Raw genomic sequence first — 26,784 nt, 5'->3', positions numbered from 1 at the left:
TACACCATCTCAAAAATGTAAATCATAATAGTCATTTTTTTTTCTAACACACCTTTCGCTATCAATTTTACCTTCTAATTCAGTGGTCAACGAATCAATGTTCGTTGTTGTCATATTATTTGTTACTTTCATACTTTGTGTAATTGTCTATACGATTATAATTTTCAATTGTAATTTTAGTTTTAGTAATTGGTAATCACGTAAAACCAACAAAGTGGAATTCAAACAACTTATTACGTACGTAAACGACGGAAATTTGACTATTATTACATGACCACTGAATGTACATACAAAGCCAACGTAACTCATCTAGAATATATATCGAATTATCGATTGGTGATCGCTTAAAATGGCAAAAATATTTGTCAAATTTTATAATGTGTCTATCTCACTTGTAGTTCAAAAAAGTAAAGTCATAAGCAGTGGTATCTGTAAACGTGGCCGTCACTTCTTGCCTCCACCATTTTTTGCTTGTAAATACTTTGGTAATGAATTGATATTTGAGATAAAAAGAAAAGTAAATTACACGAATCATAATAAAGTATAGGGTAAATTACAAAAATCATACCTGAGGTTTATTCAAAACTACACTAGTCATACCTACAATTTAAAAATTACGCGAGACATACCCATCGTTGCCAAAAACTTACACTGACCATACCTATCGCTGACGATCGTCTATTTCACCGTTAAGTGAAGTCACGTGCCATGCATGTGATGTATGAAAACCGTAATTTCGTGCATACTTCAGGTATTATCCTTATAATTCATTATAAAAATAATTATTAAGAACTTTAGAGTTTTATTTATACTTCAATTATTAAGTTTGGTAAATATGAAATTTATTATGAAAAGAAATTCAGTTTTTTTTATGAAAAATATATTGAGAAAAATAGTTGATGCAATAATGCATCTTTATCTATAATAAAAGACAACTGACCTAATAGTTTATTAACCAATCATAGCTCTCGAATTTATCAAATTGGAAATTGATGATGCCATTATTAATCTAATTATAAATTAAAAATCCTAATAATCGTTATCCAGATATATTAAAATATTATATTTTACATTCTAATGTTTGTAGAAAATATCACTAATTTACATTTTTTATGTTTTCAATAATTTGCACTTTTTACCCTCAGTAAATACTTAATTTATAATTATTTTAATCTACACTTTTTTGTTTTCAATCACAAATTTATACTTTTTAACCATTAAATCCAATATAGTAGATAATGAATAATAACTGATATAACTTTTTTTAAAACTAACTGTAATATTATCTAATCTTTAGAACAATGTAAACTCGTATATTTGACACGAATCTAAAATCTAGTTTTTTATTATATATGTCATTATTATTTTGTTATACGTGTATAGTGAATATAACAAGGATGAGAATTATAAAAACCACTAAAATTTTCATTTTTATATTATTATATTATATTTTTTTTATGATTTATTGTTTTTAATAGAACCCTATTTATACAAAACAAAAAATAAAATAAAATAAAAAAGCAATATCATTTTCTCGTATGGTTTAATGACATCCATCTCATATTAGAGAGGTAAATCAAAGTCGAAGACTCGTCACTGTTTTAGAATATATTTCAAATTAGCAATCCTGTAGCATTTTGGGTTTGAGTTTCAAGGTTAGCTGTTAGTCTAACCTTAAAACTCCTAAGCCTAAACCTATATCGTTTGATGACAATTTTTTTATAAATTTTTTTATTTTGAAATATGTTTTTTAATATATATATATATATATATATAGAGAGAGAGAGAGAGAGAGTTAGGTTATTATGAGAACTAAATATTTGTCGAGAACTGCGAGAACTATCTTAAACCATTAAATGAGACTAATCAATGGCTATTACTAATATGCATTTAAAATTATCAATAAATATTTATAAAATGTAAAAGGATATACATGGAATTATAATTATATAAACAACGGTCAGTTCCATAACAAAACTCCAACAAATTCGGCAACCACATTTGATGCTTCAAATAATTAGTTGATTTCAATGTTATTAATAATATTAAAAATTAAGAGTTTTATCAATCGACAAACATAGCCTTTTCTATTTACTTTTTCAAATTAGAAGATTTCTATGATATTTTAAATTTTACCTTTATTAATTTAATAATATATATTAATAATAATAATAATACGGGATTATCAATGTGTTGTCAAATTTAACTTGTCAACATATAAATTACCAAAATAATTTATTTTAAAATTTTTTTTTTTTACTAGTACACATATGAATGAATTTGTACACATATATCTACAGATATATAAATTGTGTTCACATGTGAACACCTTTTATTAACACGTGTATGATGATGTTCATATGTAAACAACTTTTATTAACACATGTGTGTGATGATATTCACATGTAAACAACTTTTATTTACACATGTGTGTGATAATGTTCACATGCAAACAACTTTTATTTAGATCATGTTCGCATTTAAAGACTTTATAAATAAGATTCTAATAGACGATTTCCTTAAACTATTAAAATTATCAATATGGGGACATAGTGTGTTAAACTTTTAATTTTATTTTAACATTTTATGTCTAGTAGTATTACGAAACAGTGTACATAATAAGAGCACGTAAACATTGTTTTGATTACCATTTACATTTTAATTAATTAAATCTTATAAAATATACTTTACTAAGTTAAATATAAAAAGGTTTGAAAAATACACCAAAAAACATACGTACAAATATGTTGATCAGTTTTGTAATCATCATGGAGAAAAAATAGGTCAAACGTTATATATGAAGATATTTAAGGATGCATTTAATTAAAATAATTTTTATTTTTATATGATTATTTATTTAAATACAAAATTACCCTTATTTTAAAAAGTTCTCACAGTTCTCGACAATTTCTTGGTTCTCGTTTTATCTTTTTACTATATATACATATATATATATGTGTGTGTGTGTGTGTGTGTGTGTGAGAGAGAGAGAGAGAGAGAATTTAATATACAATATCTATCTACTTTAATAAATAAAATATAAATATAAATATCTTAATAATTTTTTATTAGGTTAACTTACACAGATGATACCTGAATTATACATAAAATTACGATTTTGATACCTCATATGCACGACACATGACTTGACTTAATGGCCAAATAGACGACCGTTAGTGATAGGTATGGTCAGTGTAAGTTTTTGGCAACGATGGGTATGTCTCACGTAATTGTATGCATGATCAATGTAATTTTGAACAAACCTTAGGTATGATTTTTGTAATTTCATCATGTTACTCTTTTGATACAAACTTTTGAATTTTCACTAGGACCATATCTAAACTTGCTCTTTTCCACATTAATCATACCCAGAGTTTTACTTTTCCACTCGGACCATACCTATCACTAACAACTGTCTATTTGGCCGTTAAGTCAAGCCACGTGTCGTGCACGTGAGGTATCAAATACGTAATTTCATGTATATTTCAAGTATCATCCGTGTAAATTATTCTAAAAATAATTATTAAAAACTTTAAAGTTCTATTTATGTTCATTAATTAAGTTGGGTAGATATGATATTTCGTATGAGAAAATTATATAATTATATAATTATATATATATAATATATATATATATATATATTTTATTATTTTTTGAATATATTTTCTATAAAACGATACAAATAAGTTGTAAAAATAAAAAACAAAAAATGAAAAAGTCCTTATTATTTTCACCCTTATTTCATCAATATAATAATAATAATAACAATAATAATAATAATAATAATAATAAACATTTTTTTCATTGAAAAACAAAAAAAAATATATTTCTTCATAACAAATATATCTACACAACTTACTAAATGAAAAAAATATTAATATAAATAAAAATCTAAAATTCTTAATAATCATTTTTACCCTAAATTACATGAATGATACCTGGAGTATACATGAAATTACGTGTTTGATACCTCACGTGCACGATACGTGGCTTGACTTAACGGCCAAATAGACGATCGTTAATAATAGGTATGGTCCGAGTGGAAAAGTAGAACTTTTGGTTTGATCAGTGTTAAAAAGTACAAGTTTAGATATGGTTCGAGGGGAAATTCAAAAGTTTGTATCAAAAGAGTAATCTGAGGTATACTTTAGGTATCATCCGTGTAATTTACTCTAAAATGAATTATTAAACATATGTAACCAGAAAAACTTTCAAATTTTAAATTAAAGTTAAACATGTATGAAAAAACAAATTGTTAACTTAAATGTGAAAAATATAAGTAAAATCAAAATAACGTTAGCAAGTTTACAATTACAAAGCACACACTCAATTACGAAACAAGCTGTAAAACTTGTGATTTACTAAGTTTTAAGCCTGATCTCGAGCCTGAACAACTGCTGGTCTTGCCTCACTTTAATTAAGCTTTAAAACCAAATGTAAGATGATCAAATAGAGTTGCTCCAATCAGAGTCCGCTATGTGGTAAATTTGATGTAGTTCAGTTTATAACTTAATGTTCTGATCAGAATTAGTATATTGGAGCCCATAGCTGAATAAACCTTTTATTGCACAAAAATCCTATTTGGCTACTTTCTACCTATTCCTATTTGGCTACTTTCTACCTATTTATATTTATATATATACTAAAAACCAACTGGTTTTTTACAATTTCTATGCACATGGTACAACTACACATGCATGCAACTTCGAACTCTTTACCTTTTAACCCTCTAAAGATTTTACCTTTTACATTTAAGTCCATCACCTTTTACTATTTTACATTTTAACTCCCTAAAATTTTCTCTTTACTTTTTAACCCCCAAATTTAAGCCCATCATCTTTTACTACTTTACATTTAAACTCCCTAAAGTTTTCTCTTTACTTTTTAACCCCCAAAGTTTTTTCCTTTTACAGTTTAGCCCATCAACTTTTACGTCTTTACCTTTTAACCCCCTAAAGTTTTTATCTTTTACATTTTAGCCTATCAATAAAATGCTTTATTATTATAATGTCAAATAAATGTTTGTTGGTGACTTTATGAAATTTGTACCAAAACATTGTCATCTGAAAAGATAATCTACTTGAGTCTCGCCGCAAGGTGTGTAATATAATCTGCGGCAACCTGTTTAAGCTTAATGAATCATTGTCCACCACGTTACTATAAAAGCTCCGCGGCAACGCGCGGATGTTTATTTCTAGTTCCTATTCTAAATACAATTACTAATTGTAAACTGCTAAACAAATAAAGCCTAAATCAAAATAATGTTACAAGAAGATTAACTAACCTAATTCTAAAGCATTTTAATTATATATACTATCTGATGTTCTGTAATGTTTTTTTAGATAATCTTTATTGTGGTATTTTTTAGAATTGTCGTTTTACATTTCAAAACCTTGGGATCCTATTTGATTAACTTGAGATATTAAAACATACAATTGTCAGTGTATAAAGACTAAACGTTGGATATACAAAGCAACCATCAATAAAAATAGTTAATAGAGATAACTAAATGACCACTATGTTTTTATTTTTTATTTAAAACAACTTACCATTTTAGGGGAAAGAAAAAGATGAATTTTTAAACTAAATACTTGAAACCAAAATATATTAATATATATACATATTAAAAACAAAAGTACGAAAAAACGTGTAAAGAATAGTGTACTTGTAACACCCCAACTAAGGCGGAACAATGAGATGTACAGAAAGTCGAGTATTCAAAACAAAGGATTATAAATAACATCCACCATAGCTTTATTTGATAAAAATAATTTACAATGTACAAACATGTGAACCAATTTCCAAGTACAAATGCGTCCACCATACTTGGATATTAAGTCCACGAACCAAATAACAAGCACATGAAATAGTAAACTACAATGATCAAGGCGGATTCCATTACCTATCACAAAGTTTGATCTTTGACTCCAAAGGGCAACGCAAATAATCATGAAGCATATAAATCCTCAATGCTTAAGCTTATTTCCTGAAAAGCATGAAGAAAAAGTGTCAACTACAAAAACGTAGTTCGTGAGTGCATAGGTTTTTATATAAATCTTGGTACATCACCGTTTTAATACTTAGAAAACCGATTACTATTACATTTCGAAATATCCAAACCATATGATCGAGAAAATTTTCATATCATGTTATCAAGTTTCCAAATACCATAATGTCATATCAAGACTTGGAAAAATCCATAGTAAAATTTCAGGTTCTCATTTGTCAAATCATCATGAGAGAAAAAGTATATAAATCGATTAATCGTATATCATACCAAAATCATTCGGTTACCAAAATCATTTCAATATCACCAATTTCAACGTCTTTCAAGATATCATATGAGGGACGATACCCAATCCGTATGTCCAAACAATTTCCAATTATCAACATTATTAATATCAATTTCACTTAGCCACAAGGGCATAATTCAATATCAAATTTCATTTAGCCACAAAGGCATAATTTACATAATTTTGATGAGTAAATGCTTGAGCCACTACTACTACCATTTTCAAGTCCAAGCTTTATAATACTTCTTATCTTTGCACAAGCTGTCAGTGAAGTGCCTTACTTATACTTGGGGTCGTGTCATGAGGACGACCGATTAAACTTACGTAGCTAGAACACCCTAATGGTCGGACTGGAAGTGATGGTCATCACGAAGGCAACCAACCTTCCACCGTTACGCTCTGGATGGGTGGACGACTCCTAGTTGCGCAACTATCTAACTACAGGCCTCCCTTAGGAGTAAATAGTAGTGTACTGAAAAGAAAACGGGTTGACAGAACTCAAGTTCATCATATAACAATTATCACTTGGAACATACGTTATAACTTCATATCATAATCATACTTATCAAGAGTCATTTCATATATCAAACTTTCTTTCAAGAAACACTTCATATATATATATATATATATATATATAAAATAACTTTACTTATCATGCTTTTCACCCCGAAAGTTAAACACATAAAATAGTTTGAAAGGGGGCTATGACTCACCTTGATATGCCGCATATTATATTCACTTATCCAAAATGGGTACTTCCCATCAATCGCTCCATCATACATCCGTCACGTTTCTCAATCACATTTGAAAGCCAAGACTATCCCTACGATAGGACTAATACACGTAAGTTCCTATCTTAAGCCATCACTTAGAAATGTCATTTTCATTATGTTGCTATCAATTGTGGGTTCCAAGTATATTGGTAACACTCGCATCGTTTTAGTTGTAGAGATTGATGGTGTAAAGGGTTACTTTCATGACATGTGTAGTTATAAGTTGTTAGATTTTCGGCAACTTGGCTTCATTTGTAGTTTCACTTGATATATTAGGTTATCTTATAGAAATGCCATATTAAGTTATGTTATTCTTATTCATCATTTGTTGTGTAACCAATTTTGGCGTGAATAAACATTTGTGATATCAATATATAGCTTGGTTAACATAATTACTTATGTCAATCTCACTTAATTATCTTTGTTTTATTTTGATTATACTTATCTTCAACTCTTATATTCCTCGATTTGTCTTACGATTACTTGGTTCATGAAGTTCGTTTAAGTGTTATGGGCCATTACCAATTGGGCCTTAAGTGTCATGGGCTTTTAAATGTTTTGGGCTTACATTAGTTATTGGGCTTTACCTTATTTGGGTTAGGTGCTTAATGGGTCATAGTGGTATTGGGCTATAAGGCTTATTGGGCCAAGTGGGCCTACTGATTTGTGTTCCTTATGGGTTCATTATTGGGCCGGGTTAGCCCATTATGGTTCTTAGTTCATTACATAGCCCATTATGCCATTTATAAGATTACTTACAAATTTTCTGTTTTATACTTTATTTTTAAGAAATGTTAGCTACTATTTTGGGGTCAAGACGAATTATTTGGACCTTCATGATTTTTACACAGTGACTTACATGTATCTAGTACTTTTGTGAATTTTTGGTGAATTTTTAGATGATTTTTGGTGTCCGTAAAAATTATCCAAACACAAACTGTCCCGAATGGGCACTGTTTGCGACATCAGAAGTTTTATAAAAGTTCTTGATGTTCTGATTGTTAGAAAAATCCCATGATTTTAGTTTAAGTTCAAAACACATTGAAATTACTTTCCACCAAGTATGACCTCCTGGAACCTTATGGATTAGGAGATAAAAATTGTTAAAGTTTATAAAATATTCATACAAAATTACAGTTTTGACCAGTTTCAGTAGAAAAATCATATCTTTCGTTTGGTTTAGTATTTTTGAGTAACTCCAGGTCGAGGTTAATCTTAACTCATTTGTCTACAACTTTTATTTTGATAGTTTTTCTTGAAAATGTCCTCAAATGTTCAGTTTATTCGTTACAAGACAGAAGACCAATTCTGCCAGAATGTTTATTGGTTAATGCATCCCACCAATGGTTTTGTTTGCTTGCTTTAACCTCTAGATTCCCACTAACAAAATTATTACTTTATTTTGTATCTCTTAACATCAAATATACATATTTCAATCAATTTCAAGTTCATCAATCATCCTTAAAAGATCCATCTCAAGTCCCATATCAAAACCAAATTAAACTAGTGCAAATCTAAGCATGCATGTAACCATCTCATCATTTTAACAACAAATCTTTATCCATCTTCAATTCAACAACTTCAAAAAAAATTTTTTATGAAAACCTCCAAAAATATATTCATCAAAATATATAAAAATATGACCATATTTCAAAGGAAAAATCACTTTAAAATCTATTTAATCTATGACAACACCTTTGAGTCTTAAACTAGTTGAATCTTTGAATCTTTCTTCTAGATTTCAACATGCATGAGCATGAGGAAAAAGATTCTATCAACTTGCCTTCATCAAGTGTATTTTCAAGAGGAAAATCAAAGAAAAACATGGTCTTTGATAAAGATCTTTTAGTATATACAAAAACAAGATAGATTAAACTAAGAGATGATGAGTTATACCCTTGATGAACTCGAAATGGAGGCTGTTTTGGGCAGCCAAACCCATGACCATATGACCCCAAAATGGGCGCTTGCTTTAACACACCCTTGAATGATCTAGCATGAACCTTTATTATTATAGTTGATTCACTTAAGATTTTTGAGCTCTATTTTGTGTTGTAAGAATCGAAAATGAGAAGAAGAGAAGGAGAGAAAAGTGCAGAAAATTTGAGAGGAAAAGAGAGAGAGAAATGGGATGGAGTGTGTGTTGGAAGTGTGAAAGGAGTGATGGTGGAGTGAAAGGTGTGAAGGGGTGTATTGGGAGTGTAAGAATAAGTGGTGTAGTTGATTTTTGATTGGGTAAAGGGTTTTGGGATATGGGGAACGGTTTTGGGTAAGGAAAAATAGAGGGGATTTTTGAATTGTAAAGGTATAATGTAAGTGTATATGTGTATGTGTATGTGTTGTAAGTATGGGTACATGTATGGACTTGTAGGTTAGTTAGTTAGTAGTCTTTTAAAAGACTTGTGTGATTATATGAATATGTATATATATATGGCTGTATATATGTGTATGTGTTCATATATATTTGTGTTTTAATTTGTTAATTGACCCTTTGTTTATAAACTTGCATTTTATATAAGATATATATATATATATACTTATTATTATTCAACACTTTTAAATGTATATTAGCTTATAAATATATTTTTAGATGGTCATCATATATATATATATATATATATATATATTTGTGTTTGCATATACTTAGATTCTCTTGATGTTTAAATGGTTGGACATCTATAAGGATTTCTTGATTGTTATCACAACTTGTGAGTCTTGTACAAATATTATTTTGCAACTTAACTTCTCGAATGAAACTTTTTGGTTCGTTGGCATTTCATCAAGTTCAATTGGAATTAATTGATAGCTTGAGGTTGTTTTGAATGATTATAGTTATTGTTTATGGCATTTCTAAGATATCTAGTCATCTATGGTATTTCTAAGGCATTTCTCTTCATAAACCTCTACGGATCGATACCTAGATAAGTATAAGTAAATAGTCATAATTGGAAATTGAGGGTTGTTACAGTACTTTCTATTCTTTTTATTTTAATCACATAAGTTTCAATATTTATACTTTGCGCACTAAATTATAATACTTTTTAGTAAAAAATAGTATACTTTTTATTCTTCCTATTTTCACTATAAAAGTTCCAATCTTTACACTTTTAGCACTAAACTATAATACTTTTTAGTAAACTTTTTATTCTTTCTATTTTTACCACAAAACAAAGATACGGAAAACGTGTAAAGAACACTGTACTTTCTATTCTTTTTATTTTAACCACATAAGTTTCAATATTTACACTTTGCGCACTAAACTATAATACTTTTTAGTAAAAAATAGTATATTTTTTATTCTTTTTATTTTTACTATAAAACTTTCAATCTTTACACTTTTAGCACTAAACTATAATACTTTCTAGTAAACTTTTTATTCTTTCTATTTTCATCATAATATTTGAACTATTTACATTTTAGCCCTAAACTTTCATACTATTTGATTTTTCTTTTATCTTAAAATACGGGAAAACGTGTTAAGAATAATATATATTTTTTTAATTTTTTATTTTCACCACAATAGTTTCACTCTTTATACTTTTAGCACTAAATTTTCATAATTTTTAGTAAACTTTTTATCTTTTTATTTTGATCACAATATTTTAACTCTTTACATTTTTAGTACTAAACATTCATACTTTTTGATAATCTTTTATTTTAGTCACAACATTTTAGCCTCTTAAATTTTAGGAACAAACTTTTTAACATATATATTAAAAAGAAATGTACAAAAAAACGTGTAAAGAATAATAATCTTTTTATTCATTTTATTTTCACCACAATATTTGAACTTTTTACATTTTTAGCACTAAGTTTTTATACTTTTTGATTTTCATTTATTTTCACCGCAACATTTTAGCCACTTATACTTTTAGCACTAAACTATTATGCGAACTAGTTTCTTTCAAACAAAAATTTTACTATTTGTCTTTTAACTATCACATGCAAAGAATAGTACCATTTTTAATATTTTTGTTTCCACCACAACATTTTAACTCCTTACACTTTTAGCACTAAATTTTATACTTTTTGATTTTCTTTTATTTTCACCACAACATTTAAGCTTCTTACACTATTGGCACTAAACTTTTATGCGAATTACTTTCACTTTCGCACAAAACTTTTACTGTTCATTTTTTAAATGACAAATGTCAATTTTTATTGTATTTTTAATCATTTGAATAATACATGTTTTATTCAAAAAGTTTGTGGTTTTTTAACCTCGGTCCATGAAAGCATACCTATTTGTGACGCATTATCTCTTGAATAATTCTTTTCTATTAAATCATTAACAAATGTAATGTCTCCCGGGGCAACGCCCGAGTGACATATCTTGTTAATTTGAAAAATAAATACTTGAGATTCTTTGTTGAATGAAAAAACATAGTTTGATACAGATATTTAAAAATCAATATTAATCAGCAATATATCAATTATATTAAAGTTTAAACTAAAGATTTTTTAAAATAAAATTACTCCATCCATCCCGTCGTGTCCTAATTTAAATAATCAAATTTTTTATTTTTCTACTTTGATTTTAAATGTACTTTTTTTTCAAACTTTATTAAATTTATATTAATGAAAACATTTCTAAAATATAAATCAATTCATATAACTTTAATTAAATATTATCTGACACAAAAAAAAATATATATATAAAGAAAAAAAAATTAAGGTCAGAGTTGAAAAAGTTAGATTTTGAAAATTCAAAGATAAGACTTCTACTGGGCCGTTTGGAGTAAATAACTCTGTCATATTTTTGGTTGACTTTTGCTAATTATATTATAGTATTTTAAATAAATATCAGTTATATGAGAAGGACTATTTTTGAAAATTCAAAGATTTAAGAAAATATATTTTAAATAAATATACATTAGAGTATAACCAGGGCAAAGTGACGATAGCGGTGTATTGGAGATAACGACGACTATTGGTGGTGATGGAGATGATGACGAGTGGTGATGGCAACAAGGTTGCAAGTAGTGTTTGTTATTGATGTAAAGGTAATTGATGTGAAAAATGGTGCATTAAACGAGATAATCAAGTTTTAATTTGATTACATCAAACCTTATTATTGGTTAATAAGTTAGCAAAATATTAAATAAAGCCTTTAATACTTCACTTAACGTGTATTAAAAAATTGATGTCATAAATTAAATAAGCTACTCACTTAATAATAATAATACATAAATATATCTAGCAAGTAATATATTTGATTAGCTTAACACTTATATTTGTTTTTATTTTAAAAGCCCAAATATTATTTAAATATATAATTTGAATAAATAAAGTTGATATATGTTTTAAGTTATATATGCTAATAATATTAAAATTTACATCATCATTATATAAAAATATAACAAACATATCGAACGAATCATATACAATAAAAACCATTGTCAAATTATAATTAATATCTTCATTTTCAGCAGGTAGTCACTACATTTAACTTTACAACGTCATTAAATCTCTCTTTTTATATAAAAATTTAAACACCCCATCTTTTTGAAAGGGAAGTGATAATCGTACAATAGCTTTGGTTTATTAAGTGAAGAAACAAATATATTTGATTGACTAAATGGATTAAGGCAATTAAGATTAATTCATGACTTTATACTTAAGATATTACCAAACAATATCTAATAGTACTTCCCTTTTAGATTATGCAATAATAAAGTTAGTTCAGAAATGAGGCAATTGTTCTTAATGAACCCCCGATGGAAAGAGTTATATTAAATGACCTAATTCGTAATTAATAAATTAATTTACACCCTAAACCACTTACATCACTTGACACTGTCACCACCACACCACCAATAGTAACGGCCATTTCCACCCGTCGCCGTCATCATATCCGCATTACATGGATACCGTGTTATGAAGATATAACATACATATTCTACTAACCAATTTTGTTACAAAATATTTTTTGAATGATAATATCATCAAATTTTAACATGTTTTATCCCTAATGAATAATTAATATGTTTATCTCGCGTATTACGCGGGAAAATTTTTTTGTTGTTGGAATTGAAACTTTAGATTCAGATAGATCAGATCTTGTAATTTTTTTGAAGCTTCTTTTTAGACTTAATGACATGACGAAAAATGAAAAATTTGGATCTCTTTTGGATCTCTTATAATGTAGCCAATTTATTTATGTCGTTTTTTGTCACTCATTTTTCACAATATTTTTCAGAAAATTACCTCAATTATTCTATCGATGACTACTCATAGTCAGTTAAATTTTTCAAAATATTAGAGGTTTTTTTATATAATGATAGAAAAGGAGTTCTTTTGTCTCAAAATCTGAATACTATTCATTCTTTAAAGTAGTTTTTCCGGGCGTTCATCGAAAAGAGATATATGCTTCGAATTTGACTGATTGAGATATAGGGAAACAATTTTTATTATTTATCATATTATTCATATATATATATATATATATTCATTCGAATTTTTCATCTTTTTCTGTATTTTTTTTTCTAGATTCAAGGCCTAACCACGAAATCACAAAAAAAAGGTGAATAGATTCATATAATCTAGTTTATTATATTATATCTCCTCTTAAAAATCAAATCTTATTCGAAGGACGTATACCATCTCAAAAATGTAAATCATAATAGTCATTTTTTTTTTCGAACACACCTTTCGCTATCAATTTTACCTTCTAATTCAGTGGTCAAAGAATCAATGTTCGTTGTTGTCATATTATTTGTTACTTTCATACTTTGTGTACTTGTCTATACGATTATAATTTTCAATTGTAATTTTAGTTTTAGTAATTGGTAATCACGTAAAACCAACAAAGTGGAATTCAAACAACTTATTACGTACGTAAACGACGGAAATTTGACTATTATTACATGACCACTGAATGTACATACAAAGCCAACGTAACTCATCTAGAATATATATCGAATTATCGATTGGTGATCGCTTAAAATGGCCAAAATATTTGTCAAATTTTATAATGTGTCTATCTCACTTCTAGTTCAAAAAAGTAAAGTCTTAAGCAGTGGTATCTGTAAACGTGGCCGTCACTTCTTGCCTCCACCATTTTTTGCTTGTAAATACTTTGGTAATGGATTGATATTTGAGATAAAAAGAAAAGTAAATTACACGAATCGTACTAAAGTATACCTCATGTTACTTTTTTGATACAAACTTTTGAATTTTTATTAGGACCATACCTAAACTTGCTCTTTTCCATATTAATCATACCCAAAGTTTTACTTTTCCACTCGGACCATACCTATCACTAACGACCGTCTATTTGGCCGTTAAGTCAAGCCACGTGCCGTGCACGTGAGGTATCAAATACGTAATTTCATGGAGTATACATGAAATTACGTGTTTGATACCTTACGTGCACGACACGTGGCTTGACTTAACGGCCAAATAGACGATCGTTAATGATAGGTATGGTCCGAGTGGAAAAGTAGAACTTTTGGTATGATCAGTGTTGAAAAGTACAAGTTTAGATATGGTCCGAGTGAAAATTCAAAAAGTTTGTATCAAAAGAGTAATCTGAGGTATACTTTAGGTATCATCCGTGTAATTTACTCTAAAATGAATTATTAAACATATGTAACCAAAAAAACTTTCAAATTTTAAATTAAAGTTAAACATGTATGAAAAAACAAATTGTTAACTTAAATGTGAAAAATATAAGTAAAATCAAAATAACGTTAGCAAGTTTACAATTACAAAGCACACACTCAATTACGAAACAAGCTGTAAAACTTGTGATTTACTAAGTTTTAAGCCTGATCTCGAGCCTGAACAACTGCTGGTCTTGCCTCACTTTAATTAAGCTTTAAAACCAAATGTAAGATCATCAAATAGAGTTGTTCCAATCAGAGTCCGCTATGTGGTAAATTTGATGTAGTTCAGTTTATAACTTAATGCTCTAATCAGAATTAGTATATTGAAGCCCATGGCTGAATAAACCTTTTATTGCACAAAAATCCTATTTGGCTACTTTCTACCTATTCCTATTTGGCTACTTTCTACCTATTCCTATTCTAAATACAATTACTAATTGTAAACTGGTAAACAAATAAAGCCTAAATCAAAATAATGTTACAAGAAGATTAACTAACGTAATTTTAAAACATTTTAATCATATATACTATCTCATGTTCTGTAATATTTTTTTAGATATAATCTTTGTTGTAGTATTTTTTAGATCTGTCGTTTTACATTTCAAAACCTTGGGATCCTATTTGATTAACTTGAGATATTAAAACATACAATTGTCAGTGTATAAAGACTGACGTTGGATATACAAACCAACCATCAATAAAAATAGTTAATAGAGATAACTAAATGACCACTATGTTTTTATTTTTTATTTAAAACAACTTACTATTTTAGGGGAAAGAAAAAGATGAATTTTTAAACTAAATACTTGAAACCAAAATACATTGATTTGAAAAATAAATACTTTGAGATTCTTTGTTGAATGAAAAAACATAGTTTGAGATACAGATATTTAAAAATCAATATTAATCAGCAATATATCAATTATATTAAAGTTTAAACTAAAGATTTTTTAAAATAAAATTACTCCATCCATCTCGTCGTGTCCTATTTTAAATAGTTAAATTTTTTATTTTTCTACTTTGATTTTAAATGTACTTTTTTTTCATATAAACTTTATTAAATTTATATTAATGAAAACATTTCTAAAATATAAATCAATTCATATAACTTTAATTAAGTATTATCTGGCACAAAAAAAAATATATAAAGAACAAAAAATTAAGGTCAGAGTTAAAAAAGTTAGATTTTGAAAATTCAAAGATAAGACTTCTACTGGGCCGTTTGAAGTAAATAACTCTGTCATATTTTTGGTTGACTTTTTCTAATTATATTATAGTATTTTAAATAAATATCAGTTATATGAGAAGGACTATTTTTGAAAATTAAAAGATTTAAGAAAATATATTTTAAATAAATATACATTAGAGTATAACCAGGGCAAAGTGACGATAGCGGTGTATTGGAGATAACGACGACTATTGGTGGTGATGGAGATGATGACTACGAGTAGTGATGGCAACAACTGACGATGGCGACAGGGTTACGAGTAGTGTTTGTTATTGATGTAAAGGTAATTGATGTGAAAAATGGTGCATTAAACGAGATAATCAAGTTTTAATTTAATTACATCAAACCTTATTATTGGTTAATAAGTTAGCAAAATATTAAATAAAGCTCAGTACTAAATTTTATGGTAAGTGTACAACTATTTGATTTATCTTAACGAATGTTTTTAGGGCTTCATTTAGCAAAACCTAGTACTTTGTTAATATATGTAGATTTCAGGAAGGATAAATTTAGATAGGATTGATTAGGTTACGATCAAGATTAGGATTAGAATAGGATTGGAATAAGGGATTTCCAAAAATAAACGTCAACCGTCATCATGCTCTAGAGCAGTGAATTGCTTGTCTAAATAATAAGAATTCGTAAAAATAACTCTTACCTTTTGCTCGTAGCATAGATATAAATCCTTGACTACACTACTGATCATCAGTCCATCACCAAATCGGATAATCATGACTAATCACAGGAAATTAAAGGGAAACATGTTGATCACTGACTCACTACTGTTACCACTAATCATTAATGGTTTCATCATCATCTATCTAATAATTATATTCTTGGTTTAGAAAAAACATAACAACCGTATATCAAGTTGAAATCATATAATTGGTAGTTGGATTGTGAAGCATCAAGTTAAGTTCTTAATTAAGGACTTGGTCAACAAAAAACGACACAAATTTATAAATATACTCGCGTCTAAGGTAAATGGGGCCATACAAATATTAATAAAAGGTGCTATTTGGACTTTTTATATAAAGTTTAATTCAGTGTAGGAACTAGGAAGTCTGCTTTAAAAAGTCGTCCCTATCCACGTATTTATTTATTTCCTTACATATATACATTCCACTTGCTATATATATTCATACCAAGAGGCACTTGGAATTTCTAGCCCGCCACACCTACAAACATAGAGGAAAAAATGGAGTGCAGAAAACTTGAGTTGACCATAAATTCGGCTAGTGAATTAAGAGAAGTAAGAAGACTTTTCAAGATGAAGGTCTATGCCAAGGTATTACTTCAACATATTTTTACTCAATAAAACTGATTGACAATATATATCATATGTTTATAATGATTTAGCTATATAGTCTTACTTTCGTTTGTTGTTCTAGCAACATATTGATATGAACAAAAATATTATGAATTCTGATGGTGTACGTAATACTAGGAAAAAAAAAACAAGAATACCTACGACTTATGTATGATCACTTATGCAAGTGAATGAAGTCATTATCAAAGCATTTGTTTCCGCAAATCTGATTCTAAATCATTTATTTTGTAAACCTAACCTTAAGCCTATCATTGTTTTGTTACAATCTTTTTAAGTATGTTAATTACAACCTCTGTGGCTGTATTTAGCATTTTTCTATTTATTTGTTACCAACAAAAGGTTTTTTGACCTAGCGGCATGTGAGGTGGTTTGTCAATAAGAGAATTGTGGATTCTAATCCGGTAATGAAAAAAGGGATATAAATATCTTGGATTTATATAAATAGTTCTTTCTAATTAAAAAAGAAATAAAATGTTACGAGTATTTTTGAGTTTTGACCCACTAGGCCACTATACTTTTTCCTTTTTATATCATACACTCCCTGTGTCCCAAATAATTGTACAGCAAATCAAAATATTATTTGTAACTTTGTAGACATTACTTGAAAAAATAGGCTTATCCGAAAAGCAGACCTATGCATGACTCAAGTTTATGCAAGTCTTGCTTATTAAGAAGTTATATAATTAAGATGTATGATTTCATTACAGGTGATTATCGGGGGTAATGAGAAAATGGAGAAGCGAACACCTGTAGACAATCATGGCCGGACAAATCCAGCATGGAACCACACCATGAGGTACTCTGTAGCCGAGTCATGGTTACAACATCATGGCACGATGCTTGTGATAAAGCTTTACTGTAAGCGTAAGCTTGGGGATAGATACATTGGCGAAGTTCATCAGTCGTTGAAACAACTTTATGAATACGCGCTTCCAATGGGTGGTAGCGCAGTGGTGTTTTTTCCTGTGCAAATGGGCTCTGCCGAATCACAAGGACAAATTTGTTTTACGTACAAGTTTGGTGAAAAAGTGGCTATTGAGAAGCTAATGCTTGCAGACAGTATCGCTTCGTTTTTAGTAACAGGTGTTGAGGGTGCAACTTAATGGATCGAATTATGCCCTTGCGTCGCAATTAGTCCATGTAAATAATACAATTAATGTGTATTTTTCTGTCATGATTTCGCATTTTGGCTACCAATTAGTTAAGCAACTGTTGGTGTTTGCATTTTTTTTTTTGTTGTATATAAATAAAAGCGAAACATTACGAACTAGAAAAATTAATATGAGAGGCGCCTGATGTGCGGATTACCATACTAACTATTACACACTCGGATTTAATTAAGCCATGCACTTACCTCTATATACTAAAACACCTTGTAGGGTGGTTGTGTAGGTACATGATCTAAAGCCAACTATCTATAACCAAAAAAATTTAAAAGCATATAAACGTGCATATAATATCCTTAAAAGCACTTTCATATCACTAACAACACAACAATAAAAGGAATCAAACGTTAACTGTATCAATTAGTATCAACGAAAGCGAATTGAAATATACATAATTTTCACATATAAATTCATTTCATCTCAGTACATTGATGAAATACAATTACAAATTAGCTATTCAAATATAGAATTAAATCACAATCAATAATACCTTAAAACATAATGTACCAATGTGTGAAAAGAAGTCTCAAAGCCAATTAGCTCTCTAATCCCCAAGACAATTCCGTAGTCTTGCAAAGCTTTTAAAACCTCCGAGTCTCCGTCAACCATTAATTCACTTGGTAGAAAAGATGGGCGGACTTGGTTCTAGATCATTTTATTCTTGGGAAATTACGCTTTTAATGCATTCAATTGAATTTCGAGTACTTGGTCAACATTCAATTGAATTAATTCTCGAGACATTTTCACCGTTACCATGCTAGAAAGCAGTCAATTCGTTTGTCCAAATATATAAGAATCGCTGAAATAAACTCTTACCTTTTGATTTCATTTTTTTTTCCTTTGAAGAAGCAAGTGAAATACAATTACGAAGCTAAACAACCGAGTTACTTATCTAAAACTAATTCGTAATCACTGTCACCAAAATCTCAAAGAGCTTTGCTATAACAAATAAACCAATGCACATAAGAAAGCTCCCCAGTACCAGGGACTCATCTCTCAAGAACCAGTCTCAGTCAGCGTCATATCAGCAAAAAACACTCCAAGGCTAATCCCCCCAAAACATACCCAATACACACATCCCTCAAGAACTAGTCTTGGACCCACCAATTATTTAATTCTATCCTTTTATCTAAACTTTACACTTTTAACCCTCTAAATTTATAACAAAATCTATATAAAACATATACTTCATTAATAACAAAATTATATAAAACACATAATTCACTTTATTTTACAAACTAAAACATACATACTAGAATATTAATAAATACTAACAGACATACTTTATAATAATAAAAAACATAATACAACATTACATAATAGTTATAAAACATAATGTTAACAATCGGAATAGTTCAAGTCCACAGTACTGTCGTCGTCGTCGTTGTGATGAATGTATCGATATGGTTCAGGAGACCCGGCAGCATCACCGGGTTGAGGAAATGCGTACTCCTCCCCAGAGTCAGACTGATAATCATCAGAACGACCACCACCGACAGAGCCTTGCCAGAATAACGCGTGGTTTAGAATGGCGGTTAAAGTAGTGGCAACGGTAAGCTGGAAAATGGCTTGATTAAGCTAATCGATCTTCTATCGAAGATAAATAAGATACTCATCTTCGACGTCGTTACGAATCCGACCTTCAGCTTCAAGTTGTTCGATTTTGGCTGTGTAAGCCGCCTTGTTGGATGTGATGCTCTGAATCACATTGCTAACTTCAGTCTTATATCTGTCATCGTCAAGCATGTGACTCTGCATGGCCATTTTTGCATCACGAACAGTTATGTTTGCCATCGAAAATGTGTTTGTGTATAGAAGCAGAGGCGGATGTAGGATTTTCGCATACAGGGGGCACGATGACAAACGTGATAACACAAATGTGATAAGTTATGGGCAAGTTTGGTCATGAGATTTTTGATGCCCCGAATGAAAAGTTTTGAAAATGCCCTCAAAAATTTTACTAACTAAAAACACACTTACAAGTTACAGACTTACAACCATGTTAAGCTAGATGGGTCATTCTCACGTTGATTTCCTATTATATAGGTATTTTTTATATGAACACTATTTGAACTTCATAATATTATTAAATATGGATAAGTGTTTAATTTTTCTTTTACAAAATGATATACATAAACTAGTTTTATTCATTTTTGTCATTTGAGAAAGACACATAGACTAGTAAATAATAGTAATATATTTATAATTGGATTTAGGACATCATATAAAGATGTTAAAAACATAAAGGGTTAAACTTATAACTCTAAACAAATATAATGATTTTAATGAAATTATGTGAAAGAAAGGTGCTGAAAGATATTTGTCATCATTTGCGAAACTACTTAACAAGAGCCAAGAGACAATATACATAAAAGGCCCCACATTCAGACACTAACTAAATTAATACTATAAAATAAAATGTATAGTTTCACTTTTGGTTACAGAAACGAGGGCATCTCAAATTTCATTTTGGGGGCATTTTGGAAAGTTACTGAACTTCCATGTTTATCAAGAAAAAAACTGTACGTAATATCAATTGTTAGGCTAGAAGTTATAAGGGGCATTACCCCCCGGTACTTTCTTATTACATCCGCCCCTGTATAGAAGTATAGAAGAATATATGAATATATGAAAGACTAGTATGAATTTTAATGAAATAGAAGTGTATATATAGGAATTTTGAAAAACTAGCCATTAAGGACTAAAAGTGTCACTTTTTTGAACTTGTTTTGGTCAAAAAGGCCGTTAGAGGGACATGTATTGTCAACTTTTGAAACTTAATTTTTTTTGTCTTCTCTCTTTATTCTAACCGTTACATTCAAAAAAAAAAAAAGATAGAAAGAATGAAACAAGCATCAAAGCTCATCCCTGGAGGAACGAAAGGGAGGGACGGGTCTAGTGAACGAACCATGGACGAGTCTCACCCAATGGTGTGGACTCGTCCCTCCAAGCCGAACGAGTTGGGGACAGATGGTATTGTGTAGCTTCAAACCACCTCACTTTTTTTATTAATTATCTAACACGAGTCAAACAAGTGCAATACCATCGATCTATCAGCTAATCATAAAATCACAAGAAAGTAAGGATATAAACTAAAATGATCACTGTTACCACTAATTAATCATTAATGGTTGCATCATCTTTATATATTTGGTTTAGGAAAAACAAACCAACCATCAAGTTGAAATCATTTTTTTGGTTGTTGAAATTGTGAAGCATAACGTTGAGTTCTTAATTATGAACTTTTTTATTTTAAAATCGGAAATCTACTCGATCTACTCCAATAAACATAGTGTCTAGATTCAATCTCTCGTCTTCTTGGGCAGAAACCTTAGTTTCAATCAAGGACTTGGTCAAAAAACAAACGACACATATATACTCTAAGTCTAAGGTAAATGGGGGCCGTACAAAATATATTAAAAAGTCGTATTTGGACTTCTATATGAAATTTAAGGGTAATGATCAATCTTTCTAAATTATTAGTCTAAAAATCCTCTTAATTAATAGGATTGTGACATGTGGAAAATGAGAGTGAGATTAGGAAACAGAATTAGTGGATTCCATGATTTAACAAGTGGATATATTAGAAGGATTTTTAGGACGATTGTTTATGAGGATTTATCATTTTCCGAAGTTTATTCTATGTGTAGGAAGTCTGCTTAATTACTAACCAAAAGTCGTCTCTACACATTTACTTTACTTATATTCATTATATATAAAGAGACACTTGGAATTTCTAGCATGACACACCTCCAAAAGTAGAGGAAGACTGTAAGAAATTAATAGATGCAAAAGTGGAGTGTAGAAAATTGGAGTTGACCATAAATTCTGCAAGTGAATTAAGAGAAGTAAGAAGAATTTTCAAGATGAAGGTATATGCTAAGGTATTACTCTACTTTTTTACTCAATAAAACAGATCGAGAATACACTTATATACATGTGTATTTAATGATTTGGCTCTTATTATTTATCAATTATATATGAGTGCTCCACGGTTCAAATTTGGCACGAGCTCGAGGCAAAACCAGGCAATCCGGGTCGGCTTGTCCTGAAACCCAAAAACGCATGAAAGTGGAAACTTAAGCCCGGCCTATTAAGCTATCAGCCGGGTTCGTTTGGTCCTGGTATAAACTGGGTTGCGCTCAGTCCAAACCCATATGGCGTGAAATTTTGTATTTTTTTTTTTAAAAAAAAATTCCAAATTGTTGTGGGCTTGTTTTTTATGGGCTCAATCTCAAATGAGAACGCACAGTGCTGCTGAAAAATGGAGTATGGACATGCTGGTCAAAAAACTATCAAGCAATATGAGATATGAAACTTGCTTTGCAAATAGAGACCTGTATACAATGTTAAAATCATGAGACCTGTTTACAAGTGAAATCATGAAAAGGAATTCCAGAATCCAGAATACCATGATACCTATTTAAATCTCTATTTACAAAGCAAAAAAAAAAACTATCCATGTGACACAACTTGAGATTAATACAGTAGACATGAAAAAAAAAATTAAAAAATTAAAAAAAAAATTATCCAAAGTAACTCCGAAACACATGAAACAAGATATCAACAAACACATTTTCAATCAATTTGTATAACTCTGCATTTGTTTTTATGCTCATGTTATTTCTATGTTCTTCTTCTATATCTACAATTATAAACAAAAACGAATTAACAAAACACCCATATTTGTTATATATTTTCATATTTGATTTTAATTTAAAATACCTTTAACATCATGTTAATGCCTCCACACAAGATGTGGACAACCTATTTCGGATCCAAGACCCGACCACCCGTACTAAAAGCGGATTTTGATGCAACCTAGTCATTTGTGTTGCAAAAATATTTACACTATACCAATATCTACAATATACATAGAGATTAGAGCCTAACCAAGTATACAACTCTTAAAATTGATTTTACGTATAATAAAAATAAGATAGAAATACCTTTAGCCATCCTTGCTACAATTGGAAACCATGGGGCATTTAGTTTCCACCACACAAGTACATCAAACCCGGAATGAAGTAGTTGACATGGCTCGCTAAAATATTTATCCAATTTGGTTTGAATTTTTGTTGAGCTATCCTTACTACCAAATAAGCAAGCATCCATTACCAAGTTGTCACCTTGAGTTGATGCAACTTTACTTGAAGAACTCTTACAAATTAAGTTTTAATTTAATGCAAAGTATATATACATGTTGAGTTTCATAAAATCTCCCCAATAATACTTATGAGATTTATCATTTATCCCTCATTCTGCTGACCATAATCAGGAAGTCTACCTCATTTTCCCAATTACAAAGGTGAGCATATATCGATACCAAGAACATCCATGAGAAATAGATATATGGCTAACCGGATAAGATGTCCCAGACACCAATTTCGTTTTTACTTTGAACTTCTTCAAATGCATTTCTTAACTCGCATGTAGTTTTCAACATATGTAAAGTAGTAGAGTTCCATCTAGTGGGTCAATCTCCACCCAAGAAGTTTTTTGACTCACATTTTTCCTCAATTATACCTTTTTTGACTCACATCTGCAAAGGATATGTATGATTTCATTATAGGTAATTATTGGGGGTAATGTGAAAATGGAGAAACGAACTCCCGTAGACAAACATGGCCGGAAAAATCCAGCATGGAACTACACCATGAAGTACTCTGTAGCCGAGTCATGGTTACAACATCATGGCACGATGCTTGTGATTAAGCTTTACTGTAAGCGTTGTTGGAGTGTGATTATTTTATTATAAATCGCATGTCCGAGAATAATTTAAGCCTACGGGGTCACACGAAATGACACGGTAACTCGATAATATTAATTGATATATTAAAGTATTATATTAATTAGTTTGATCACGAAATAATTAATTAAACATAATTAAAGGGTTAATTATATTTAATTAGTTAAAAAGGAGGATTAAAATGTGAAAACTGGAAAATGGATTTGGGCCCTAAAATTAAAGGGGCCGGCCATGACAAAGGCCTTGTAAGCCCTTGTCTAACTTGTTTTCCAAGATTGTTTAACCTAATTAACCCCTATATATAGAGGGCTTAATTCTAGGTTTTGGTGGTTAGACATACTATTTCACATAAGCAAATTCCCTCCCTTTTCTTCCTTGCTTTGAAGTGGCCGAAATTCCTTCTTCTAAGAGGGGTTTCGACTTTGAAGTTGAAGGTTCAAGCAAAAGGTTTGTTTGGTTTGTGATTGAGTACTAGCATACGTTGTTCAGGGTGTCTAGTGTGCGATCGTAGAGGGGTTTTGCTTTAAACCCTAAGCATTAATAATAATCTTGTTATTATTATTTTTATTGGAGCTTGCATAAGGTACACGACTCAATTCTAGTCTTTGTTAATTAATTTGATTGCATATATGTTTCGATTTCTTCCGTTGCGCTTACTCGTGATTATATGGTTATGTATGTGTTCATATTCTAACAATGGTATCACGAGCCACATATGTGATCTATTAATTACAAAGATCAAAACTTGAAGGGGGGTTTAAGGGTTGGTTGATTTTAATTAATTGTTAAATAATTAAAAGGTTGTTTTTCTTATTTTTTAATTAATTAGATCGGATCTTGATTAAATAAAAATTAGGGTTTTTTGTATAATTAAAGTTTTAACCTTGTTCAATGGAGATTGAAACCCTCAAACAAGTTTTGAATTGTGAATTGACATGATTTATGTGATGAATTGCATGATTATGTGTATCTTAATTATTTAAAGTTGTTAAATAATAGTAAAATCACAAGAAAATTCATGCAAAATTAATTGTGATTTTACTGGATATATAGAGATATATTTTGCAAAGCATGATGATCCAATAATTAGGGTTGATTATTAGATAATTATGTGACAATGTGAATTTTTCGTGTAAATTTCCTGATGTGTGACAGTTTACTAAAAAATCATCTTTTAATCGGTAACGAGTTAGAAGCCCAAATTCGGACTGTAGATTGCCGACTCATAGGGCTACAACTTTGTAGTTCTGGTCGAAATCTGAATCGGACTAGAAACAGGCTTAAACTGGTCATGAAGCTACTAGAAAATTCCAGTCAGCATGTTTTTATGTGTTTATGTGCTAAGTGTTAGCTATTTTGTTTAAAGGTTTACGCAATCAAAGTAACTTGATGCATGTGGTCCTCTTTTTTGGAAGGGGGAGCCGGGTTTAAACATATGCATGAACCATAGTGACCATGTTTAGGTGGCCTACCTTAACTTGTTACTTGATTAAGTAGTTCGGAAATTAGTAAGTTTATTAATTTTTGTATTGTTTATAAGTTGTATAAAGGTGATGCAAAAATTGGTTTTTGAAATAAACTTGACTAAGAACAATCAAAATAGAGATTTCATTAATAAAATTGGAGTCTTGCAACCTTGAGATACACCGGCTCACCCATTTGAACAAACTCTAAGAGAGGTATAAGTCGGAATGCGCTAGCCTTCTAAAAGGGCGGGTTTTAATTGCTTTATCGCAAACCTTTGCCCTTGCGCTTCTTTGTGCGTTCAATTGGAGCTACCGAGCTCTCTTGTGTTGTAAGACTATACAAATAATTTTATTAAATATTATGTTTCGAAGATTATGCATGAGTCTTCAAACATAAACTTTTGATTCACATCAAATGAATTACCCATTTAAAGTTAAGTCAATGCCACCCACTTTGCTAAGAACACTTGCCAGTGCTTTTTGCTCTACGTGAGACGTAGGTGAATTGTATCTCTTCAAGGTGGATTACCACTCGTTGTAAGACAGCGGTGGACTATCTACATGTTCTTAATTGGGCGACTTAAAACGAGTTAAGAGGTGAGACCTTAACCCGTGGCATAAGATGGGACGAAACATGTTTACAAAACACTTAATACCCCTTTACAGTGTTGTTGTAAGTCCCATAATTCTAAGAGTTGCATGAATGCAATTATCGATTCTCGATTATCTTTTGAATACCGTCATTTCTAGCAGATCAACTGATGAAATGATTGTATGTCAAGTTGGATCCTAGCCTTAGTGAAAGTAATTTGTTAGATGAATTTAACAAGGGTAAATTACATTTCTTAAGGATTAATTATCAAAAATACCGATAATTGAACTTTTGTCTGTTTTGAAGATGGCAACAACAAATCCTTCTCAAAACATACACCAATCGGCTTTCAGGTCGATGCTAGAAAGGAAAAGACTTTCTGGAGCCAAACTTCAATGACTGGGTTCAAGTCATTGATGAGTAGACACCGTTGTTCCGGGAGCGAATGCTTCAACTTGAAAGTTGGCTGCATACAATGCTCGATATGATAGACACAATGAGGTTGCTTGTTTAATGTTGGAAAACATGAATGCCGACCTTCAAAAGCAATTTGAGCATTCATTTCCATGTGATATGCTCA

General features: G+C 29.9%; 1 protein-coding gene across 1 annotated transcript; it reads left to right on the top strand.

Annotated features, from left to right (window-relative positions):
* The first annotated feature begins 17,061 nt into the window (after positions 1-17,061).
* Positions 17,062-18,501, top strand: LOC122594538. Its single transcript, XM_043766982.1, has 2 exons — positions 17,062-17,189; positions 17,939-18,501. Exons 1-2 carry the CDS (start codon positions 17,100-17,102, stop codon positions 18,332-18,334), a joined length of 486 nt encoding a protein of 161 aa, XP_043622917.1. The 5' UTR covers positions 17,062-17,099; the 3' UTR covers positions 18,335-18,501.
* Positions 18,502-26,784: the final 8,283 nt, after the last annotated feature.

This window comes from Erigeron canadensis, chromosome 3, assembly GCF_010389155.1.
Source record: "Erigeron canadensis isolate Cc75 chromosome 3, C_canadensis_v1, whole genome shotgun sequence".
In the NCBI taxonomy this organism is placed as follows: Eukaryota; Viridiplantae; Streptophyta; class Magnoliopsida; order Asterales; family Asteraceae; genus Erigeron; species Erigeron canadensis.
Note: the sequence above shows the minus strand (reverse complement) of the source record. Positions and strands in the feature narration are given on the sequence as shown.

What these genes read in the sequence shown, in the direction of transcription:
- LOC122594538 (XM_043766982.1), top strand. Translation starts at nt 17,100, where the DNA reads ATGGAGTGCAGAAAACTTGAGTTGACCATAAATTCGGCTAGTGAATTA. An exon ending in AGATGAAGGTCTATGCCAAG is followed by an intron (nt 17,190 to 17,938) that starts GTATTACTTCAA and finishes ATTTCATTACAG; the next exon opens with GTGATTATCGGGGGTAATGA.